Source organism: Bos grunniens, chromosome 6 (assembly GCF_055505025.1).
Source record: "Bos grunniens cultivar Pamir isolate PY7600 chromosome 6, Bosgru_T2T1.0, whole genome shotgun sequence".
Taxonomy (NCBI): Eukaryota; Metazoa; Chordata; class Mammalia; order Artiodactyla; family Bovidae; genus Bos; species Bos grunniens.
The window spans coordinates 3608984-3633532 of NC_141170.1; the positions used below are offsets into that span (position 1 = coordinate 3608984).

Sequence of the window (24549 nt, forward strand, 5' to 3'; positions counted from 1 at the left end):
GCCCGTGCACCCTAGAGCCCGTGCTCCTCAACAAGAGAAGCCTGCGCAGAGAAGCCGGCTCGCCACAGCTAGAGAAAAGCCTGCACAGCATCAAAGACCCAGCATGGCCAAAAATAAATCAATAAAATTTTTTAGCAAAAAACACTGCCTGACACATTGGAAGTGCTCATTGAATATTTGTTGCCTGAATGAAATGAAATCTCCCCATTGCTGGTTGATCTAGCCCTTCATTCTCCTGTTGACTTGTTCACTCAGTGTTTACTGAATTTGATATTCTAGAAAGTGAGTTAAGCACTGAGGGGTTCGTGGCCCCACAAGCGGCCATGAGCATGGTCTTTCTAGGATAAAACAGGACTTGATCGGCTGCCCGACTGAAATCTGTCAGCAAGCCTTGGACCGTGGAGTAGCTCGTGGTCTTTCACAGGTTCATGCTTTCGTCCCTGGGCCCTATGTTCCAGCCACACTAAAATTTTAAAAAAAAGCCTTTTATTATGAAATACATTTGTCAAAAAGTGCATAAAATATGAATTTATGCTTAATGGCTTTCCATAGAATGGAACACCTAAGTGTCACCACCACGTCAAGAAGAGAGCATTGTCAGCCCCGGAAGCCCCCGCTTCCTCTTGAGAGCCTCCTCCCCGCAAGGGTCGGCCCGGCTTGGCTTCGGTGACAGTGACGTAAATTCTGTTGAAAAGCACGTGCCTCGCCGCTGTTCGCACAGTGTTCTATGTTTTTCTTTGCGTTTGCAAGTCGTGCTCCTTCTCCTAGACTCTCCTGTCTGGTCGGCGCCATCTCGTCAGCAGTGGAGGCCGATGGCTTTGTCCAGCCTTCCCTGTGTGCCGTGTGCGTGGCCCTCTGGTTGCCTGCCTGTCTGAGTACTCGAAGTGTGGATCTGGAGACCAGTTTTATTTAACTTGAGTTAGAATTTGAATTTAAACGGCCACCGTGGCTGCCATGTGAACAGGGGCTGTTGGGTAGATGTAGACGGTGGCATGTGGGGAGGCGGTGAGTGTGCACTTGCACATGTGTGTGTGTTACTGTGGGGGAAGGGGTGCAGAGAAGGAGGAGAAAGGCCTTGACTCAAGCAGCACGGGAGGGGAGCCTGGACTCTTCTCTCCACCGTGGTCTGTAACCTGGATCCTTCAGGCGCTCGAATCCCCCAGCCCCACACGTCTCTTGGCAGAGCATCCTTCCCACCATCACGACAGACACCTCTTAACTGTCACCCTGGCTTTAGCCCACTCTCCCTGCCATTGCCAGAGTTACCTCTAGGGTGAGTCACCCTAGTCTCTTCCATAAAAGTCTCCCCTGACTTCTTTATTAGGATTTAAAAGTTAAACCATCAATCACTCTATTCCCCGCCTCCCTTATTAAATAATTCTTTGCGAGAAAGTTAACATACACGCATGTCTCCTGATTACAGATTACAGTCCATTTCCAGCGAGTTCTGTTCTTAGAGGGTCGGCCAGTTCTTATGCATCCAGTTGCTTCGGCCACAGATTCTCCTAATCCGTCCTTCATTCCTCATTGAGGTGTTCGCTCCTCACATGTATTATGGAAAACGAGTGTATTTCAGATGTGGGTTGAGGGAATGCTGAGCTGAATCACACTACCTCCAGCATCTTTCGAGCCAGCAGGGCTGAAGCGATCGAGATCACTGGCAGTCACTAGTGTTGCTTCATCGTTTTTAAGATGCCTTCCATCCTTCTGAGGGCTCTGCATTTAAGTTGATCTAACAGTCCTCCGGATGACGATGGCAGCATCCACTCAATGGACATGAGTTTGAGCCACCTCTGGGAGATTATGAACGACGGGAGTGTGACGTGCTCCACTTCGTGGGGTTGCAAAGAGTCGGACTAAGCGACTGAACAACAAACAATTTCTCCCTTCTGCACATATGTATCACTTGCTCTGTGCCAGGCCCTTTGCGAAGCACTGGGACAGTCACATCCAGCAAGGAGGTCTCCCTTCCTGCAGGGGAGACAGCTTGATGCGGGACAGACAGACAGGGGCGACAACACAGCGGCCAAGTTATGTGCTGAGTGGTGTGGAAGCCGAGGGGAGGGTCGTCTCACCTGGCATCTGAGCTCAGGCTGCCGTAACACAATATCATCCACTGGGTGGCAAAACAATCCTTTTCATGTTCTCAGAGTTGTGTAGACTTGAAGCCAAGATCAGGGCTCCAACGTGCTCAGCTTGTGGTGAGCGCTCTCTTCCTGGTGTGCAGCTGGCTGCCTTCTCATCCTCACATGGCAGGGTGAAAGAACTCCAGGTCTCCCTCTTCCTCTTCTCAGTGGATTCGGACCCACTCACATAACCTCGTTTAACCATAATTACCTCCTAAAAGTCCTGTCTCCAAATACAGTAACATTGGGGTTGGAGCTTCAGCACATGAATGTGGGGGGCACCTGTCAGGGCTGGAGATTCAGGGAGGGCTTCATGAGTTAAATCCTAAGTGATGAGCATATACCAAGGCAAGGGTAGGAGATGGAGTGGGATGAATAGGGAGCCTGGGTGAGAGCAGTGTGTGCACAGATCCTGAGGAAGGGAAAACGGGCTCCCGTGGGGACCCTGCAGACAACCCAGTATATAAGTGTTGACGCTCTGCAGAGTAGGAGGGGCAGGTGGACATCTGTGACAACCCCCAGGGTGGCCTGACTGAGAGGGGTGGTCTGGGTCTGGATCTTGAACTTTAAGAAGGGTTGGTGTGTGTGGTGATGCCAGGAGGAAGGAAGGCATTGCAGACTTGAAAGAACTTTTAAAAATATATTTACTTATTTGGTTTCCTTGAGTCTTTGGTTGCAGTGCACGGACTCCCAAGTAGCGAAAGGCTCCGGATCACACAGGCTCAGTGGTTCTGGGGCACGGGCTTGCTTGCCTCTTGGCATGTGGGATCGTAGTTCCCCAAACAGGGATCACACTCTGGTTTCCTGCATTGGAAGGTGAATTCGCAATCACTGGACCACCAGGGAAGCTCTGGAAGAACCTTCACATCAAGGTGTGGGTGGGGGTTTCCTTTGGCAAAAGCCATTGTTGAGTAGGGGTCGTGGCACCCAGCGAGAATGCGGCGAGGATTTAACAGTGTGGGGCCTGCAGGTGCCGAAGTGGTTTTTATAAATGCAGAATTCTTAGTCACTTCATTTGAAAACTCTTGGGTTGGGTTTCTACTACCCAAGTCTGAGTTATTTTTCCCCTAGTTTTGCCAGTTGATGTTTTCCAAGCACCCTGAATGCCGAAACCCCTCTTCACTTACAAATAAAATGATGGAGCCCACAGGTCGTCCTCAAGATAAGGTTTTTGCTCACTTTTATTTCTCATCTTTGACAGATTATGACTCGGATGCGATGAGTAGCTCTTACGAATCCTACGATGAGGAGGAGGAGGATGGGAAGGGGAAGAAGACGCGGCACCAGTGGCCTTCGGAGGAAGCCTCCATGGACCTGGTGAAGGACGCCAAGATCTGTGCCTTCCTGCTGCGGAAGAAGCGCTTCGGGCAGTGGACCAAGCTCCTCTGCGTCATCAAAGACACCAAACTACTGGTAAAGCCTCGCCACTCGGTTCTCTTGTGTAGAGTCGGTGAGGCGCAGCGGGCCATCTAACCGGGCGGAACCTATACCCGGGCGACGTTCACACTGGTGGACACAGAGGGAGCTGAAGCGCTGGCCCGTGACTGGCCGTCAGCAAGCCTGGCTGAGGCTCCCGTGCCTTTAACGCCCTTTTCTTGCCAGCTCCCTGAGCACTCAGCGGGCAAAACCATCCCTGTCTCGGGCCAGCGTCTGCGGCTCATGTCAGTGGAAATGCATGCTGCTGCAGCTTGCCAGACGTCGCAGGATGGATTTTCTCATTTGTAGTGAGTCAGTGAATTCCTCAAAGCCAGGTCATCGAAGGCGGACGGGCAGGCCAGGCGAGGTCTGGGGGACGGTGCCCAGGAAAGGAAATTCTTTTGGAGAGCTAAAGGCTGACTCTTTTTTCTTTTTTTGTAACTCAGGGAGGCAGACTAGAAAGAGTAAGTAGCAGAGGAGCAGGGGCAGGAGGATGCACACCCTTTGCTGCAGGCGCCAGGCCACCGGGGAGCCTAGAGGGGGAGCCAGAACCTTTGCGTCGCATCCTCTGTCCCTCCTCCCTGCTTCCTTCCCAGCTTCAGAAATCACAGTTGGTTGTTGGCATTAAGAATGTTAGACTCTGCTTTTGTATTTTGTTTTTCCTTCAAATGAACCTTGGGGAATAAAAATCACTAAAAATTCTATCATTAAAACAGAACACGTGAGGGTGTATGGTTCTGTACCTCACTTTTCAGTGGAGCAGATAACCTCCCTTTAAAAAAAACAGTCTCATCTGTGAATTATGGGAATCTTATATTACTAGATTCTTAGGACATAGTATGTTTTTTGATTCATGGTTTTGTAAAAAAAAACAAACTTTTTTTTTAAGCAGTGAGAATACATGTTTTTTTCCACATGTGTGGCCTGAATTTCTCCCAAATTTAGACTATGCCAAAAAATGATGATGCCACGGGGGAATTTTAAAGTAAAGAACGAAAGAAAAAAAGATTAAAAAGATTAATATGGTCCGTATTTACAATCTGACATAATGGTTGCAAGATGTGGATATGTTATATAAACGCTTTAAAAATACACAGTTGGCTCTTGTGTAAAGGGCTTCCCTAGTGGCTTAGCTGATAAACAATCTGTCGGCAATGCAGGAGGCCTGGGTTCGATCTCTGGGTTGGGAAGATCCCCTGCAGAAGGGAAAGGCTACCCACTCCTGTATTCTGGCCTGGAGAATTCCAGGGCTGTATGTATAGTCCATGGGGTTGCAAAGAATCAGACACTTGACTGAGCGACTTTCACTTCACTTCTCACGTAAAAGAGGTTTTAGAGCACGCGGTGGGAAGCCTGTGGTTGGGGTAGGGTCAGCACTTGTCAGAGGCACTGAGTCCACCCTTGGCCCAGCCCCAGCCCCAGCCCCTTCCCTTCCTGTCTCTTCCTTCCCTCACTCCTCATCTGCTTCTTCCATCACTTACCAGGTCTCCCATCTTCCAAACCGGGATGATGATACCATTTAGAGTAGCTGTAAATATTTAAGAAGGGATGAATGGAAAGCCATGCAAAAGCACTCTTTGATGAAATGTAGAATCGAAGTTTTGTTATGAAACTTTTTTTCATTCAAAAATGACCTACGATCCAACTGCCCAGATTACTCCTATTGACACTGGAAAAAAAAAAAAAAATTAACAGTGTTAAAAGCAAGTACTCTCTAAGTCTCACAGAACAGAAAGCTGTAAACGGAAAACAAAACAGCAGCCTTTTCCCCTAAATGACTGCAGTGTGTTTTCCCATGGGCGCCACCATGATGAGCTTCTTTGAATGTCCTTGCAGAACCTGTTTGTCTCTGCGCCCAGGCAGCTCTCTGATGGGCCCTGAGATGTGCCCAGACCCCTTTAGTGCTCTCCCGAGGACCCTGCCCTCAACTGGCAGGCGCAGCTTGGCAGCCGTTTCTGTCTATTAAATGCTGATATGTATGCTCTTCATAAAATGATTCATCTGTGTTTTAGAAAGAGTAGGGACGAGATAGGTAGCCATGAAATGAGGTAAGTTGCGGTGTGTCCAGGATGCTGTGTGCCCACGCCAGAGAAAATCTAATACATTCATGTCACCTGTAGAGGACGCTCCGCTAGAACATAAGATCCATCCGGACTTGACACCCCGCCGACGCCCGTCCGGGTGCTGGTTAACTCTGCTGAGTTACGAGCAGGTGTGTGTGTGCGTGCACGGAGGTGCGGCCTGGGTGTACCGCGGGGCTCTGTGTGCATCCCCGGATCTCCAGGGGCTCCAGCCTCCGAGCATCTCTGCCCTTCAGCCGGACCTCCAGGCGCTTCTCCAGCGCTGCTTCCCCTGTGCCCTAAAGGACTTCCTTGTACCCTTACTCTCATCTCTCCCGTCCATCACAGTGCTACAAAAGCTCCAAGGACCAGCAACCCCAGATGGAGCTGCCGCTGCAAGGCTGCAACATCACCTACATCCCGAAGGACAGCAAGAAGAAGAAGCACGAGCTGAAAATCACCCAGCAGGGCACAGACCCGCTTGTCCTCGCCGTCCAGAGCAAGGAGCAGGCCGAGCAGTGGCTGAAGGTAACTGGTTGTTGTTCTTGTTTCTGAGCCAGTTTCCTTCCCAAACCTCTTCCTGAGATCTGTTTGTTTTTGTTTAATGTGCATTTTTTTATGCACGCACGGGCAAACAGTGGATTAACCTGTCTTTGATATCTTGAATATTCTGATTACTTTGAGGTTAATCATTTTAAATTTTGTCTTCAAAAGGGCATTCTGCCTCCTGTTTGCAATCTACTTCTAGAACTTTCTCTTTTGGCTTGATTTTATCGTTTTGCTTTGTCATGTCCAAAGTGAAGTGTTAGTTGCTCAGAGCCTTTACCGTATGAACCACCAGGGAAGCCCATCGTGTCTAGATGTAGTTTTTTTTTTTTCCCTGCTCAGCTTTCCCTGGGCCTTTTAAATCTGTGGATTTAAGTTTTTTTTAAAGTTTTTTCTAAGTTTTGGGAAAAGTTTTCGGCCATTTCCCTTTAAATATAACTGCCCCATTCCCTTCCCTCTCCCAAATAATTTAAACATATGTTAGACTTTTCCACTATTTTCTACTTTTATCTTCTCTTTTCGTTTATCCTTAGTTTCCCTCTTTAGTCGTGTTCATTTTTTTCTTGTTACTTTCCAGATCACTGCTTCTGTCTGCAGCTGTATCTAATCTGCTAATAAGTTTGCTCTTGTTGACCGGGTTCTTTATTTTGTCTATGGTAGTTTTCAGTTCTGGAATTTCTAGTTGTTTCCTTTTAGGAACTTTTGTTTGCCTTTTCTCTCTATGACAAGCACATACAGGCATGCTTCTTTTGACTGTGGTTTCGGTTGAGTTTGGACCTGGGTCTGTAACCTACGGTTCCTTTTCTTGTGTATGTCATTTTATCTTCTTGTCAGGATATCTGATGATCATGCTGGTCATTATATTAACATTTGGAAAAAAAATATTGTAGTACATTTTGATGTCAGCTCTGCTGAAGTATAATTCAAATATCCTACAGTTCATCCTTTTAAAGTATGAATCATTGGTTTTCAGTTGACTCATAGAGTTGTGCGGCTATCAACATAATCTAATTTCAGAACGTTTTCATCAGCCCAAAGAGAAACACTGTCCTTACTGTGTTAGCAGTCACTTCCCCCAACCCCAGCCCCAGCCAACTACTCATCCGCTCTCCGTCCCTATAGATTTGCCTGTTCTCAGCATTTCCTGTAAACGCACTCATGCGATATGTACCCTTTTGCGGCTGTCTTCCTTACTCAGCATGATGTTTTCAGATTCATCCACATTGTATCTGTATCACTCCGTCTTTCCTTCTTAGCGCTTTCTGTGTCTTTTCTAAGAAACCATTGTTTAATCCAAGGCCTGAAAGATTTATAACTACATTTTCCTCTAATAGTTTTGTAGTGTTAGCTTTTAAATTTAGTCTGTGATCCATTTTGCTTTCATCTTTGGTTATAGTGTGAAGGAGGGCTTTAGTCTCACGCTTTTTCTTGTGGCATCCAGTTGTCCCTCTAGAAATAATTGGATTCTTAGCACAGTGGCTTCATTTCTTGGAGAGCATTTTCATTTGCCTATGGCACAAGCTTTGCTAGGCACTAGGTCTCCAAAAGCAGTTTAATCTAATTTCAGAGCTTGAGATTCTTCAGAGCCCTCCAGATGACCTGAAGTCAGGCTGCAGTCCATTAAAGGGCAGGCTTATATTTATTTTAGTCTTACTCCAGCTCCTAATCTTGGGGTCCTACTCTTAAAGGTAGGGCTCCCCAGGTGACTCAGTGGTAAAGAATCCACCTGCCAAGGCAAGAGACGCAGGTTTGATCCCTGGATTGGGAAGATCCACTGGAGAAGGAAATGGCAGCCCACTCCAGTCTTCTTGCCTAAGAAATCCCAAGGACAGAGGAGCCTGACAGTCCGTGGGGTCACAAAAGAGTCAGACGTGGCTTAGCAACTAAACAACAACTAAAGTGTGGGGTTTTGCCAGGGACCTGTCCTTTCTGTGCCCCAGACCCAAGCTTTTGGTTCCCGCTCCTCCAGAACTGTCAGAGTTCTAGCTGGCTCCTCAGCTGCCTCCTCTGGGGAGCAGCAAAGGCAGTCCTAGCTGCTGGCCTGCCTCGCAGTATTCCATCTACCTCTGGATCACGGCCGGGTGATTCCACACTGTGCTCATAGCTGTTCTCTGCTTTTAGGAAGAGGCTGTGTGTATTTCATCTGCTTTCCTGACGGTCTTTACCGGGGGTTGGTCCACACCTTCGAGTCCGTCACTGCCTGATAGTACTTGCTATGAAGAAAAGGACTGGGGCGGGCTGGGAAAGCTTGATGAGACAGTTTATAACGCGGCTTTTGTAATAAGATGCCAGCGCCCATTAAACCCAGAGCCCTACTTCCCTCTTCTCCCCTGGAAAAGCATAAGGCCAGACTCTGCAATGACAACAGTGATCATTTCTGCTGGGGCAGAGCACATAGATGTGGCTTTTCGCATGTCTGTAATTTGGGAGATGGAGCAGAGCATTTGTTTGTTTTAATGGGAGTCCTGTGATCGAGAGTTCCGGCTGCTGAGTTTGCTTCGCCTTCCAGACACAGAACCTCATATGTCACGTGTCAACCCCTGCTGTTACCAAAGTACTTTTCCATCGTCAACAAAGCTGCCCAAAAAGGTTGTTACTATTAGCCATTTCATTTTACAGGTGAGGTACTGAGTCCCAGATAGACACAATGGCACACCAGTCAAGCTGTGATGGAGCCAGGAGTGGACTTTAGAACTTCCTGACTTCATGTTCATCTTCATTCTGCTGGGCCATCTGACAATTTGCCATTTTCTTTTTTTATTCCTGACTTCCGGGTTCTTAGCACCATTCCTTCATTAAGGAGGGAAAGAATGAGGAAATAGATGAAAAGCCTAATTTTGATTCTGTTTTCTTCACCTGGTTACTGTATCTGGCCTTCTGCATCTCTGTGTTTACCTGTTTCTTAGGGGAGAACCGAGAAAGGACGCTCTGAAACCCAAGCTTTCTTCTTTTCACTCTGTTCTCACAGTTTGTTGACTATTTAATGCGCACCGAGTCGTAGCTCCCTTCTTAGTCACACTGGTCTGGTGTGAAATCATGTAGAGTTCACTGGGTTTTACTACTTCATCGGGAAATAATATTGAGCTGACAGTGCTGCTCACAAACACGCAACTAAAGACAAAACTTTTTAAGAAGTCAGGTGCTAATGGAGTGAAACAATCTTACATCTATGTCAGCAATGTGAAATACAGTTCAGGGGTACTTAGCCAACTGCAGTGATGACTCTGTCAGTGGAAGTTGCATTGCAAGGACTTTTTAGCATTTGCTCATGTTTCTTTAGAAAGAAGTAAACACGTGGTAACTTACCTTTTCCTGAAGGGTTTACCTTAATTACTCCATTTAATGTTGTGCTTCCCTCTCATTGCATGTTATAATACAGGAACCTACGAAGCCTTGATTAGAAATGAAAGTCAGATGACAAAACTAGTTTTAAGCAGATACAAAATTTTAATTTTTTAAAACCAGCAGCGATCTGGGATGGAGAAGGCGAGGGCAACCCACTCCAGTGTTCTTGCCTGGAGAATCCCAGGGACGTGGGAGCCTGGTGGGCTGCCGTCTATGGGGTCGCACAGAGTCGGACACGACTGAAGCGACTTAGCAGCAGCGATCTGGGATGTTTTAGTTTAGTTTCATCCAGATATTGTCTTTAGATTGACTGCCTTTTCAGAATCATCTGGAATTTAAAACAGAGATTTCTAATGATTTGGTGCCTAAGAATGTTTTTTTTTTTAGTTTATGTCGTCAACCTTTTTAAGACCCCCAAAGCCACCAGTATACCTGAAACATGCCTCCCCTATTAATTCTCTCTCCCTCTTCCAAGATAACTTTTATCTAGAATTTGGTCTTTATTATTATTATCTAGATATGCTTTAGGAATACTTTTTACTTACACATGTATATACTCATAAATGAGGGGCAATCTTATTTTTCATGTGTAAACTTTCTGCGTAAATGGCTCCAGCCAGCACGTGTCTCTCCACCAGCTTTCTTCACTCAGCTGTTTGTTTGCACACTCTCGCTATCTTGGGCCGTGTTCAGTGCGTGTCCTCAGGCGTGTCCCCTGGTGTGGGTGTCCTGGTTTCTCCAGGATGGGGACCATCTATTGGAATTGCTGCGTTTGGCATGTGCTTATCTTCACCGTTACTGGAGCTGGGCAGGTTGTTTTCCAGGCTCCTGTGTGTAACTGAGCCTCCTCCAGTGATGTGTGAGAGGAGTCATTTCGTGTGTGTCCTTTCAGAGTTTCTTTGTCCGTATGCAAGCAAATAGAATTGCAGATTTCAGTTCCCATCCTCCCACCCTCATAAAAAGGGTGTATTCTGCACCTAGTCTTTTTTTCCCCCCTAAATAATTTTGAGATTTTTTTCCAAATTAAAGAATAGAACACTTCCTTTTTTCTCTCTTACACTACATAGCATTTCGCTTTATAAACAGAATATGCTTTAAAAAAATCTGCCTCATATTTATGGATATTGGATTGTTGTCATCTTTTGATGTGACAGAGTTCTGTAATATTTATCCTGTGTCCACAGCATCTCACACCTCTGCTAGTCTGTAGGCTAAATTTCCAAAGAGAGTAATTATTTGTATGAAGGTTACAAGCATTTGTAATTTTGAGATATAGATGAACCACTCTTCATAGGAGGTTTACCGGTTCAGCTTCCCACAAACAGTACATGTGCGCCTCTTTCCCCACTGTCTTGCCAGCAGAGCATGTTACCAGCCTTTGAATTTTTGCCAGCCTGGGAGGGGAAAATGGTATCTCACCTAGTTTTAATCTGCACTTATTGCCTTACGAATGGCATGGACCATCTTTTTGTAGAGTTTAAGAGCCTACGGCTGTGTTACGGTTCCTGTGAACTGTTTATGTCCTTGGGTCTCTTTGTAGATATCCTGCTCAGAAATCTCTTTTTAAGGAAACTCCTGATTCCAGAGGCCAAGCCAGGTTTGGTAGCCACAGCTCTAGCTCAGCCTGCTACTTGGATAGAAGTTCTCACGGAAGAAGCAGGGTTTGAGAGCACAAGTAAGCTCTCAGTCAGGCAGGCTGTGAAGGTAAATAGCATTCCATAGCCATTTTCCCAAAGTTTTATTTGGTTCTTATAATTGCTTCTGAAATTCATCATAATAAATATAGAAAAGGCAGGAGGGAGAAGGGGGTGAGCTAGTTCTGCATAGAGAGCGTGTCACTAGAGGGCTGACTGGAGCCTGACCCGGAATTGTGATCTCAGCTCCAGAAGCTTCTTGCTGAATGTCTCAGATGAGCTACTTGACTTCTCAAAACATAGAGTTTTCTCATCTATGAAATGAGAGGGGTGGAAAGGAGTATTTCCTTTTGGAGTTGTGGTGAGGATACAGCCATATGAAAATGAAAGTGTTAGTCTGACTCTTTGTGACCCCATGGACTATAGCCTCAGTCCACGGAATTCTCCAGGCAAGCACACTGGAGTAGCTTGCCATTCCCTTCTCCAGGGGATCTTCTCAATCCAGGGATTGAACCCCAGGTCTCTTGCATTGCAGGCAGATTCTTTACTGTCTGAGCCACCAGCATTAAGACCTAAAGCATTTAGAAGAGCACCTCGCCTGTATGAGCACGTATGTACGTGCGAGCTGCTATTGGTGGTGATGTTAATCAATTTACAAGCTCCTGCTGACGTCAGGTTGGAAGTCAGGATGACAGAGGATGTTTTCCGAGGCCAGAGCTGCAAGCGTCCTCCTCCCTTCCTTCTGCCCTCCTTTGTCCAAACCTGCAGGGAGGCCGGGAAGCACTATCATCCCGTGTACCCTCAGACGGGACACCATGTGCCAATCATCTGCCACATCCCCTATTGCAAAATAAACTAATAAACATCCCAAACAGTCCTTAAATAGTTTATACCAAAGATAACTTTTTAAAAAATTTGCCTACTCTGGATCTTGGTTGCCGCGTGCAAGATCTTTTTTTAGCTGTGGCATGTGAACTCTGAATTGTGGCATGTGGGATCTAGTTCCCTGAGCAAGGATGGCCCCCTGTGTTGGGAGCATGAAGTCTTAGCCACTGGACCACCAGGGAAGCCCCCAGAGAGAATGTTCAGAGGAAGTTGTCTGCACTGTAGACACCACTGACCTTTTCTGGTGAGAATCCGTGAGAGTTCTAGTGCTGACTTTGGTATACATTTGGTGTTAATTTCATCCACCCTTTTCTTGCTCTTTTCCCCCACTCCCTGCTGCGCAGCATTGTCCTGTTCTTACAGCATCTCCTGATCTCCGGCTGCTTTAGAGGAATATAGTTGAGGAGAGTTTTCACCATGATTTAATGTGTTATGAGAGTATCGTGGTTTTGCCAGAGTTCTCAAGGAGAATCACGACATGGTTTCTTGTATACGTCACCTCAGAGAACCCCGTCCTGTATGTCCTTTAACAAAGGTGTTTTGCACTTCCTGGTGGTCCAGTGGTTAAGACTACCTTCCAATGCAGTGGGTGTGGGTTCAATCCCTGGTCAGGAAGCTAAGATCATCCCACATGCCTTTCAGTCAAAAATCCAAAACAAGCAACAGACGCAATATTGTAAGAAATTCATTTGTTGTGGTTCAGTCTGTATGTCGTATCCAGCTTGTGACCCCATGGACTGCAGCACGCCGTGCCTCCCTGTCCCTCACAATCTCCCGGAGTTTGCCCGAGTTCGTGTCCATTGAATCGGTGATGCCATCCCACCATCTCATCCTCTGCTGCCCTCTTCTCTTTTTGCCTTCAGTCTTTCCCAGCATCAGCGTCTTTTCCAATGAGTCAGCTGTTCACATCAATAGAGATTTAAAAAAATGAAAAGTAAAATAAAAAGTTGAAAAATGTAGCATTAAAAAAAATGGAAAAAAGAAAAGTCTTTTGTTCACCCAGGATCTCCCCTTTCTTTATTTCTTTTTGAGGTAGGGCCTCCATGTTAGTGTCTTCATTTTCACTCTAAAGAAATTACTAAATTGCAGTTATTTCTAACAGAGCAGACCTTCCTAAAACAACTCCTTTCAGCTTTGACTGGAAACATCTTTATTTCACGTTAACTCTTTGTGGGAAGTTAGCCACCACTTGTATCGATTGTACCTTTGAGTGTGATGTGTCTTTTTTTCCTGTGACTGCTTTTAAGATTTGTTTGATCTTTGCTTTTTGTCAGTTGACGATGATGTGTCTGGGTATAGCTCTGTAGGTTTTTACCTTTCTCAGTGTTTGAGCTTTTTGTTGTTCTGTGGGTTGAGGTCTTTCAGCAGCTTTGCACCATTTGGGGCTATGTCTCTTCAAGTGGTTTTCTGCCTCATTTTTTTCTCTCCTCCTCTAGTATGTGTTAGGTCACTGGGAATAGCCCAGGGATTTTTGGATACTCTGTTCTATTCTCTTCATTCTCCCGTGTATTTTTGGGTGGGTATTTAGCTTTACCTCTCCTCGAGTTTATTGGTCCTTTCCTCCTCTGTGTCTACTGTGCTTTTAAGCCCATCTCATGAATTATTCTTTTGTAACGTCCCATTTTTCATTTCTAGCATTTTTCTTTAAAAAAAAAAAAATAGTTTTCATCTCTCTTCTGAAATTCCCTATCTCTTCACACATGTTGTATACCTTTTTCATGATCTCTTTTGACTTCCTATCATAGTTATTTTAAAGTCTCTTGTAATTTTAATGTTTGATTCATCTCTAGGACTACTCGTATTGAATTTATCTCTTGACTTTACATCCTATTTCATGTGCTTTGTGTAAAAGAACAGCAGAGACGTAAGCAAATACTATTTCCTCCAGAAAAGGGTGTGTCCCTTCTCCTGTTAGCTGCTTGTAGGTGGGCTGCCTCAGTCCCACCTGCAGTGGCGGCAGATCTGGACTGGGCTGCAGCTTAACTTTGACTCACGTTGCTACTGTTGTCACATGTTTTCAGGGCTGGTTCTGGAATTTTCCATCAGCGTGCCTCAGGTTCTGAGCTGTCGTGGGAGTCTGGAGCCCTCTGTGTGCTACAAACACAGGGCAGTGTTCTGGACCGCCCTGTTTTCCTTTTTGGCTTGACGAAGGCTAGCTCTTTGGTTTGCTGGGGTCTCCTCTCCGTTCTGCAGTTGGGCCTCTGGCCTCCCATGCCTTGGGAGCAATCTTTCTGTCCTGGTGTGTCTCTAGCTTTTGCAGGTTGGCTGCCTTGCACTCTGGGAGAGCCCAGGTCTCTCTGGAGGAGGGGATCGTCTTCACTGCTGCTGTGAAGCAGCTGCCTTGCACTTGGCCAAAGTTCCGTGTGTCTCGGGGGACATCCCTGAACTCAGCTTCTTTGGCTCTAGCCTTCTGGGCTGTTCTTACACACTCAGTACAGAAGCAAGGGAAGGAGGTGGAGGTGGGTATAGACTTGTTCCGTCACTGCATCACCTTGAGTTTTAAATGGTTATGCCAGCCTTCATGTGGCTGCTGGCCCTTCCCTGGTGGCTCAGCTGGTAAAGAATCCGCCTTCGGTGCAGGAGACCTGGCTTCGATCCCTGGGTTGGGAAGATCCCCTGGAGGAAGGCATGGCAACCCACTCCAGTACTCTGAATCCCATGGACTGTATAGGCCATGGAGTCACAAAGAGTCAGACACGACTGAGCGACTTTCACTTCACTCAGTCATGTGGCTGCTAGAAATTTTCTGGTTTCTCCTCCACCTCCCTGTGGTAGGTCCCCTCCTCCTGCTGTTCTGCCATTTGTGAGGCAGCTGGGGTCACTTCCTTCTTAAGAAGGACTCTTCACTTTTGAGAACTTATCTCACTTAGGCTTCTTTGTATCCTTAATGCTTTAATGAATTAAAAAAATGCTACAATTTTTTTTAGGAAACATTATCCACACTGCTTTGTCAAACTGAGAGTGATGGCTTGTGTGCCTTTTTTGTGGCAACAGAGGTCAGGAGACCCTGTGCTGCGTTTTTATTCATCAGTCTTGCCAGAAGTTTATCCATTTTATTAGTTCTTTCAGAAAAACCCCCAATTTTTCCACTGTTGATGTTTCTCTATGGTACTATTGCTTTCTATTTTATTAAGTTCTCTTCTTTCACTTTGTTTTGGCTTAATTTTCTACAATTATCCAAGTTTCTTGAATTGTATACTTAGATAATTAATTGTTATCCTTCATATATATATATATATATATATATATATTTATTTATTTATTTAAAGCTACGCATTTCCGTCTAAGCACAATTTTAGCCACATCCTCTATTCTGATTTTTTTGTGTTTTTTATCATTTAATTTAAAATATTTTCTAATTTCTCTTGTGAGTCCCCTTTTTAATAATGGTTTATTTGGGAATATATAGCTGAGCTTCCAAGTATTGAGTGATTTTTTTTTTAATTTATCTGATTGTTTTAAATTTCTAGTTTAATTCCACACTAGTCCCAGAACTTTATATGGTTTCACAAAGTAGACATTTTGTAGACTTGACTTACTGCTCAGCATGTGGTCAGTTTCGGTATGGATTCTTTGTCTGCTTGTAAGGGGCATGTATTATACATTTGCTGGGTGTACTCTTCTGTAGATGGTTATTTGATCAGTCATGAATTGTCATGTGAAGATCTCCTACATCCTTACTAATTTATTTTTTATGAGTTACTCCAAGGGAGAGATGTGGGAATATCTACCAGTTTGATTATGAATTTATCTATTTGTCTTTATTATTTCCTTCAGTTTTTGCTTAATATTTTTGAGGCTGTGTTCTTTGTTACATGCAGAATTTAAATGGCTGTATTTCAGTTCAGTTCAGTTCAGTCGCTCAGTCGTGTCCGACTCTTTGTGACCCCATGAATCGCAGCACGCCAGGCCTCCCTGTCCATCACCAACTCCCGGAGTTCACCCAGACTCACGTCCATCGAGTCAGTGATGCCATCCAGCCATCTCATCCTCTGTCGTCCCCTTCTCCTCCTACCCCCAATCCCTCCCAGCATCAGAGTCTTTTCCAATGAGTCAACTCTTCGCATGAGGTGGCCAAAGTACTGGAGTTTCAGCTTTAGCATCATTCCTTCCAAAGAAATCCCAGGGCTGATCTCCTTCAGAATGGACTGGTTGGATCTCCTTACAGTTCAAGGGACTCTCAAGAGTCTTCTCCAACACCACAGTTCAAAAGCATCAATTCTTTGACGCTCAGCCTTCTTCACAGTCCAACTCTCACATCCATACATGACCACAGGAAAAACCATAGCCTTGACTAGACGGACCTTTGTTGGCAAAGTAATGTCTCTGCTTTTGAATATGCTATCTAGGTCGGTCATAACTTTCCTTCCAAGGAGTAAGCGTCTTTTAATTTCATGGCTGCAGTCACCATCTGCAGTGATTTTGGAGCCCAAAAAAATAAAGTCTGACACTGTTTCCACTGTTTCCCCATCTATTTCCTATGAAGTGATGGGACCGGATGCCATGATCTTCGTTTTCTGAATGTTGAGCTTTAAGCCAACTTTTTCACTCTCCACTTTCACTTTCATCAAGAGGCTTTTTAGTTCCTCTTCACTTTCTGCCATTAGGGTGGTGTCATCTGCATATCTGAGGTGATTGATATTTCTCCCAGCAATCTTGATTCCAGCTTGTGTTTCTTCCAGTCCAGCATTTCTCATGATGTACTCTGCGTATAAGTTAAATAAGCAGGGTGACAATATACAGCCTTGGCATACTCCTTTTCCTATTTGGAACCAGTCTGTTGTTCCATGTCCAGTTCTAACTGTTGCTTCCTGACCTGCATACAGGTTTCTCAAGAGGCAGATCAGGTGGTCTGGTATTCCCATCTCTTTCAGAATTTTCCACAGTTTATTGTGATCCACACAGTCAAAGGCTTTGGCATAGTCAATAAAGCAGAAATAGATGTTTTTCTGGAACTCTCTTGCTTTTTCCATGATCCAGCGGATGTTGGCAGTTTGATCTCTGGTTCCTCTGCCTTTTCTAAAACCAGCTTGAACATCAGGAAGTTCATTGTTCACATATTGCTGAAGCCTGGCTTGGAGAATTTTGAGCATTACTTTACTAGCGTGTGAGATGAATGCAATTGTGCAGTAGTTTGAGCATTCTTTGGCATTGCCTTTCTTTGGGATTGGAATGAAAACGGACCTTTTCCAGTCCTGTGGCACTGCTGAGTTTTCCAAATTTGCTGGCATATTGAGTGCAGCAGTTTCACAACATCATCTTTCAGGATTTGGAATAGCTCAACTGGAGTTCCATCACCTCCACTAGCTTTGTTCATAGTGATGCTTTCTAAGGCCCACTTGACTTCACATTCCAGGATGTCTGGCTCTAGGTCAGTGATCACACCATCGTGATTATCTGGGTCATGAAGATCTTTTTTGTACAGTTCTTCTGTGTATTTTTTCCACCTCTTCTTAATATCTTCTGCTTCTGTTAGGTCCATACCATTTCTGTCCTTTATCGAGCCCATCTTTGCATGAAGTGTCTCCCTGGTATCTCTGATTTTCTTGAAGAAATCTCTAGTCTGTCCCATTCTGTTGTTTTCCTCTATTTCTTTGCATTGATCGCTGAAGAAGGCTTTCTTATCTCTTCTTGCTATTCTTTGGAACTCTGCATTCAGATGTTTATATCTTTCCTTTTCTCCTTTGCTTTTCGTTTCTCTTCTTTTCACAGCTATTTGTAAGGCCTCCCCAGACAGCCATTTTGCTTTCTTGCATTTCTTGTCCATGGGGATGGTCTTGATCCCTGTCTCCTGTACAATGTCACAAACCTCATTCCATAGTTCATCAGGCACTCTATCTATCAGATCTAGGCCTTTATATCTATTTCTCACTTCCACTGTATAATCATAAGGGACTTGATTTAGGTCATACCTGAATGGTCTAGTGGTTTTCCCTACTTTCTTCAATTTCAGTCTGAATTTGGCAATAAGGAGTTCATGATCTGAGCCACAGTCAGCTCCTGGTCTTGTTTTTGCTGAGTGTATAGAGCTTCTCCATCTTTGGCTGCAAAGAATATAATCAATCTGATTTCAATGTTGACCATCTGGTGATGTCCATGTATAGAGTCTTCTCTTGTGTTGTTGGAAGAGGGTGTTTGTTATGACCAGTGCATTTTCTTGGCAAAACTCTATTAGTCTTTTACTGGGAGTTAAAACCTGAAATGTCGCTCTTTCAGTTGTTTCTTGCTTAAAGAATTGCTCTCTGATTAATCTGTAGATTAACAATCTTCCCTAATGGTACCTTTTTGATGAATAGAACTTGTTAAATCTGAAATCCGCCATATCACGTCTTTACTTCTGTTGTTGCTTCTTGTTTATTTGCTAAGTCACGTCCGACTCTTTGTCCAACAGTATCGTGCCAGACTCCTCTGTCCATGGGAATTCCCAGGCAAGAATCCTGGGGTGGGTTGCCATGTCCTTCTGCAGGGGACCTTCCCTACCCAGGAATCGAACCTGCATCTCTTGTGTCTCCTGCTTTGGCAGGTGATTCTTTACCACTGAGCCACCGGGTAAATCCTTTTTTCACTGGTAATAGTCAGTGCCTTTTGCATCCTGCCCCCGAAATTTTAGCCTATCCCAAGTCATAGCGATAGAACCTGTGTTTTCTCCCAGAAGTTTTCTGGCTCTGTCTGTTTAGGTCTCTGATTCCTACGTTTTGGTTCTCATGTACAGGATGAGATGTGGGAGTCAAGATCCACCTTCTTACGTATGTATAGTCAGTTGTCTTAAACCACTGAGACACCAGCTTCCGAGACTGGGGACGCACTGCTCGTGCGTGTGCAAGCCCTTACTGGGCTCCGCGTGCTGTCTCCTTAGTCTGTTTGTGTGTCCACAGGTTGGTGCCATGGCGTCTTGCTTGTTGCATCTGTAGAGAGAGCCTTGAAATCCGCTATCATGTGGGTTCCAGCATGGTTCTCTGTTTTTCTAAATGATTAAAAACTTTGAAATCATGTTTTTATGTGTAAAAAACTCAGTGCCGTCATCCTAGTTTTTAATATCACCTTGTCAAGGCCACATCTCTGTGCTTGAACCAGATGTTTTTTCCTTAAAAGAACTGTCGTACAAGGAACAGTGCGTGTTAATCTTGATGACAGCCGGTTAGAACGACAGAAGAGTGAGTGGAAAGCCTGGAAATCTGGAGTGTGTTCTAAGAATGCCTTTAACTCATTATGATATTTTCGGTCATGCAATTTTCCCATTTATCTGTCAAGTGGAAGTAATGCTGATCAGAATGATCAAAAAGCTAGCATGGAAAAGGTATATAAATGCCCCCTTAGAATTATATTAAACAGTTTAAATATATGATTTATTGGCATCACCTCTTAGGATTCCTTGCTTGGAAAGCTCTAAGAACTCTCTTACTTGAATTACTTTATAAAACAAATGTCAATTTCCCTTATTAATATAAATTCCTATTCTCCCATCGTGCCCTAAACCTTTCATCCCAGGCCTTTAGTATTTTGAAAGATGGCTTCAGTGCAGCAGTGAAATGTCTTTTTAGTACATCACACACACCCCTCTGCCAGGAATGAGAAGCCGGGCCTGCACACCCCTCTGCCAGGAATGAGAAGCCGGGCCTGCACACCCCTCTGTCAGGAATGAGAAGCCGGGCCTGCACACCCCTCTGTCAGGAATGAGAAGCCGGGCCTGCGTTTGGCCAGGACATGACTTGACAGAAACTTCTTCAAGGGTAGCTGCCAAATCTGTTTCTCTCCTTTCGGTCTGCAACTTCCATTACCAACAACTCTTGCCAAAGTTTAAATTTGTGTGTGTGTGTGTACAGATGTTGAAAACATGAGCCATCTTGTAGGGGTCAGTCAGAATACAAGAGCCAATATTCCCAGAAATGGAGTGGTCAGGTTTCCTACAAAAATGTGCAGAGATTGTGTTTCTGAAGATGAGGGTTCAAGTTAAAAGCAAACAAAAATACCACAGAACATATAACAATTTGTTTTTCTTTTTTTGAAGGATTTGTAACACTGAATTTGGATCCAGTTCCCTTAAATACTTATTGAACTTCTCTCTAAACGTGGCTGTTTCCGAAGAAGTATATTAATATAAAAACCTCCTTTGCAGCTATTAAAAAAAAATAGGTCAATAAACCCTTTATTTAGAACTTCTGAATTAACTCTGCGAGGGCAGCATGGCAGTACATAGCAATCAGAGCAGAAAGTTCCATGAAGCTATAACCTGAAAGAATCCAACGGTTTGATGAAATCTGTGGAAACAAAGACCGGCTTCTGCCCGTGGATCTTTTCCGCAGTGTCTTCCTCTGTGCCTGGGAGGGTAGTCATGAATAATTCCTATTGTTAAATACTTTCGCGATGCTGAGAGGCCACAGGTAATCCCACGCAGCCCCAGGTGCCAGGACCCCTCTGGCCTACCACAGCTGCCTCCATCTGCTCCCTCCGCGGGGACAGTTCACGTTCAGGAAGGGGAACTGCAGGCAGGAGAAGAGGTGCGGTTGGTCTGTGCGGTGTTGTGAGCGCGCAGATTCTGGGCTGGCTTCATCAGGCGAGGCTCCCGTGAGTTACCTTCGATGGCTCAGCAACTGCCCCTGGCTGCAGGGGTCCAGAGACCCCTGGGCTCCTCAGACCTCTGTTTGATGGAGAAACAGGGCCTGGTAATGGGACGGGGGTGAGCGGAGGGGACGGCCAGGGACGAGGAGAGAGTGGGAGGGAGTCAGCGAGGCTGCGGTGTTGGCGATGCAGGCGTGGCTTCTAGTTGATGCGCGCTCTCTCTGTCTCTTTTTTGTTTTTAAAAAGACTTCCCAGCTGCCTGAGGATTTTAGGAATCTGCATGGAGGACCGGGAAAACTGTCATGAGGCTTTACTTACCTCCTGTGATGGTCTAGTCTCTTGCCTTCTGTTTTTCATTCACACCTTTTTTTTCTCATAGAGAACTTCAAGTCCGGTTTATCTCTTCATTCCCTTCTCTTTTTTTTCCCTCTCAACAAACTCTTTTTTTTAGTTGCTGTTACACACGAGGCATTGGGAAAGCCAACCTGAGTGAGGCGGAGCCCCTTCTTTGAAAATGAGCCCAGCTTTAATAGAGGAAGCAGACCAGCGGGTTCACGATGCCCGTGAACGGGCCCCGAGTGTAGCACGGGCCGCCTGTGCCCGTGGAGGGACAGCTGCACTGCATCCCAGGATGCCCGTGCCCGGGCCCTGAGCTTAGCACAGGGCCGCCCATGCCCGTGGAGGGACAGCTGCACTGCGTCCCATGCAGGAGGGTCTGAACAGGCTTCCTGGTCACGTGGGAACCAGGCCGCCCTGGAAGGGTGAGTCCTGTTCAGCCAAGAGGGGAGCGCACCTCCCTGGGAGACCCCTGAGGTCTAACTGGAGCTGTGTTCATCCTCCACCTTTGGAAGAAAAAGAAAGAAAAAGAGACAGTTGTGTTTTGCATAAAACCTTTTGCCAGGGATAGATTTCTACAGGTTATGCTTTGTGGAGTTTAGCCTTTTAGTGTGAACTGAGTCCCTCAAGACCCTCAGGGTGTGTGTACAAATGGACACGCGTTCACGTCTGTACCACTCGGATGGAGGAAGAGCGCACGCAGGCTGTGTCGCTGAGCTGTGTGGTGGCCGTCGCTTTGCCCACATTCTAGGTGGGGGGTAAGGCTCACAGGAGGCTCTGCTCTGCGTCTGGAGCCCACTGGGGGTGGGGCTGGGCTGGGATTCAGCCCTAGCTCCTGTCGGACAGGAGCCCAGGAGTTTTCCGTTGCCGCAGCGATGCTGGCGTTGGTGAGCGCGGTCACGTCTTAGTGTGGGTGAATACGCGTGCAGGCGCTGGCTGAGCACCCAGGGTCACATTTTCTCTTAATCCAACCATAAGGACAAGACAGGTCGTCTTTCTCCAGAGGAAAGAAAAAGTCTCAACCTTAGATCAAGAGAGCTTGTTCCTTGTCAGCTGAAGGCGTGATAAGCAAGGAGGTGGGGGACTAAAGACTCAGCGCAAAGATAGCAAAAGCAGCACGAAACAGCCAAACTGAGGGAGCCTTCCGCCGGAGACGTTCAGGAGGGGCAAGTCCCCTGCCTGGTGCGCCTGTGCCGGTTTTCAGACGTGAGACTCCGCGAGGAAACAACAGCGGCGAGCTCTCTGGGTTCTTCTCTTTCTTTTTTCCTGTTTTAGTCTCTGGTGCGGATTTCACCCCCATTGCTTTTTCGTAAAGCAGCTGAGCGGCGGGATGGCTGGAGACGCTGTCCCAGCCTCCCCTCAGCTGCTGGCTCCAGTCCCAACCCCAGAGCAAGTCGAGGGAATCTGAATGTGTCTGCTGGGACCCTGTTGCAGAGTTCCTATACAGATAGCTGGGAGTCTGGCATTGCTGTTTTTCTTTTTTTTTGCTCAGAAGGCACTTGGGTTGAACTCAGGTTGCGTCTTAGTTCCAAAAAGAATAGTAGACATTTTGAAAGCTCTGCCTGCTAGCTCCTCATTCACAGGCGTGCACGTTGCACCAGGCCAGGAGCTTGTCTGTCTGGTTTCTTGCGTGTCCTCGGTGATCAGAGCACCTTGCAGGAGCTTAGGGAGGACGGACGGGACAGGGGTGGCTGCGGGGTGGCTGTGGTCAGCAGTAGGTGCCACACGGTGGTCCTCACACCCGAGGGTATGAGCTGGGAGCCCTTCCGGAGCGCTCAGCGTGAACGGTACGGGTGTGGCAGTGAGGACGGACGGCGGCGGTGACCGCAGCCACCGTGTCTTCCTTGTGTTGGTACACACGCAGGTGCTGCCTGAGGCATTTTGCATACAGGGTCACATTGGCTCTTAATTCAACTGCAAATACAAGACAGGTCATGTTGACAGACCTTCGTTTGCTAGTGAGGACCCTGAGGTCAGAGAGGGTGCGACTTGGCCACTCCTGCTGTGCTTGCCTCGCAGATGGGTCCGCAGGCGCCTTCTCAGACTCTTAGTGCTTATCTTCCCTGCTTCTCCAGACCCCAGCCGCCCCCTGGCTCTGCAGAGCCCCTCCTCAGGGGTCCCCTCTAGCCATGCCCGCCCGCAGTCTCTCCGCCTCTCTTACAGACACTCCTCCTCCAGGCAGCTTTTGCTGGGCCGTCCTGCTCAGCTTCCTTCCTTCCTTCCTCCTGCTCCCTGCTCCTGGAAAGTGTGCTGTCCTGGTTGGCTTCCGGCTTCCGTGTCCACTGCAGCTGGACTCTTGTAGCCACTCCCCTTCTTTGGCTCCATCCTGTGTACTGACCGTGTGTCTTCCCCGAATCTCTGCCCTGCTTTATCTCCCCCCGCCCCACCCCAGATGTGCCCCCTCTAGAGCCGTGAGCACCAGCCTCAGCAATGGCTCCTGGGGTCCCGCTGGCCTCTCCTGGCCCGTCTCCCCACACGGCACTCTGGGTTTTCCGTAAACTCTTCACGTCTACACTTTGCACCTCGTTCCCGCTGCCTGGAGCCTTTTCTACCGGTTCTTCCCGTGGCCACGTCCTCTGGCCTTTTAGCTCAGCTTGCATCTCACATGTCATCCTAGGAAGGCCTCCCTTGATCTGACTCAGCCGCCCCTTCCTGTTAAAGACCCTTTTCTATTCTTTGTAGCATTGGTGACTGTCTTACATCACCTTCACTTCTTGGGCGATACTCATAGTTTGCTGTGATATCTAACTTTTACTGGAGTGGAAGCCCCATGAGGGCAGGACTCTCCTGTACATCATTCCCTTCTGTATCCCAGAACCTCTGTTGTTTTCAGGATGGTCTAGACATTTGGCAAATGATAAGTGAATGCGTGGGGCTTCCCTGGTGACTCAGTTGATAAAGAATCTGCCTGCCAATGCAGGAGACCTGGGTTCAATCCACGGGTGGGGAAGATCCAAAGGAGAAGGAAATGGCAACCCCCTCCAGTATTCTTGCCTGGAGAATCTCCATGGACAGAATGAATGAGTGAGAGAATGAACAAATTTATGCCTGGCTTCCCGAGACTTAACTCCAGATGGCACGGACCCTCGGGTTTTCCCGCCGCACCTCTCGCCTCCGCTTCGACCCTCGTGTGAGCATCTCTGCCATTCTGCACTTGCCACAGGTGGTCAGAGAGATCTACAGCGGCTGCAGCGGGCCCGCCGAGCCGGAGTGCCCTCCCCCGCCGAGCTCGCCGGTGCACAAGGTGGAGCTGGAGAAGGTAAGGGGCGTGCTGCTTTCCAGGAATTAACCTTGTGGCTGATTTAGGGCTTCCTGAAAGTCTTAACAGCACCTCTGAGAATTTCAGCGTTTCTAGTTGAAAAACAAAAAGAAAAACAAACAAAAAAACAACAATGCACCCCTGCTGTGCCTCTGCCTGCCGGGTAGGAGGCGTAGGTCAGCTGCTCCACTGACCACGTGGTCTTCATCCTCTCCAGCTGTAGATGCAGGAAAGGAGTGTGAAGGTGTCACAGGCCACTGCCTGTAACACAGCAGCGTGCGATCAGCGGGCAGCTCTGTGTTCTTCTGGAATACGGCAGGTGCTTCCCGAGTGTCCCTTCCCAGAGGCTTATTCCCCACAGACAGGTTACAACCCGATACGCC

General features: G+C 46.7%; 1 protein-coding gene across 10 annotated transcripts in view; it reads left to right on the forward strand.

The window, feature by feature from the left end:
- Window positions 1–24549, forward strand: part of AFAP1 (actin filament associated protein 1) — a 145029-nt gene that overhangs the window by 74577 nt on the left and 45903 nt on the right. For all 10 annotated transcript variants that reach the window (XM_086407441.1, XM_086407445.1, XM_086407442.1 and 7 more), the window contains 3 exons: window positions 3328–3539; window positions 5951–6130; window positions 24071–24166. In XM_086407441.1, coding sequence (XP_086263567.1) covers window positions 3328–3539; window positions 5951–6130; window positions 24071–24166 — 488 coding nt within the window. The remainder of the gene's footprint in view (window positions 1–3327; window positions 3540–5950; window positions 6131–24070; window positions 24167–24549) is intronic.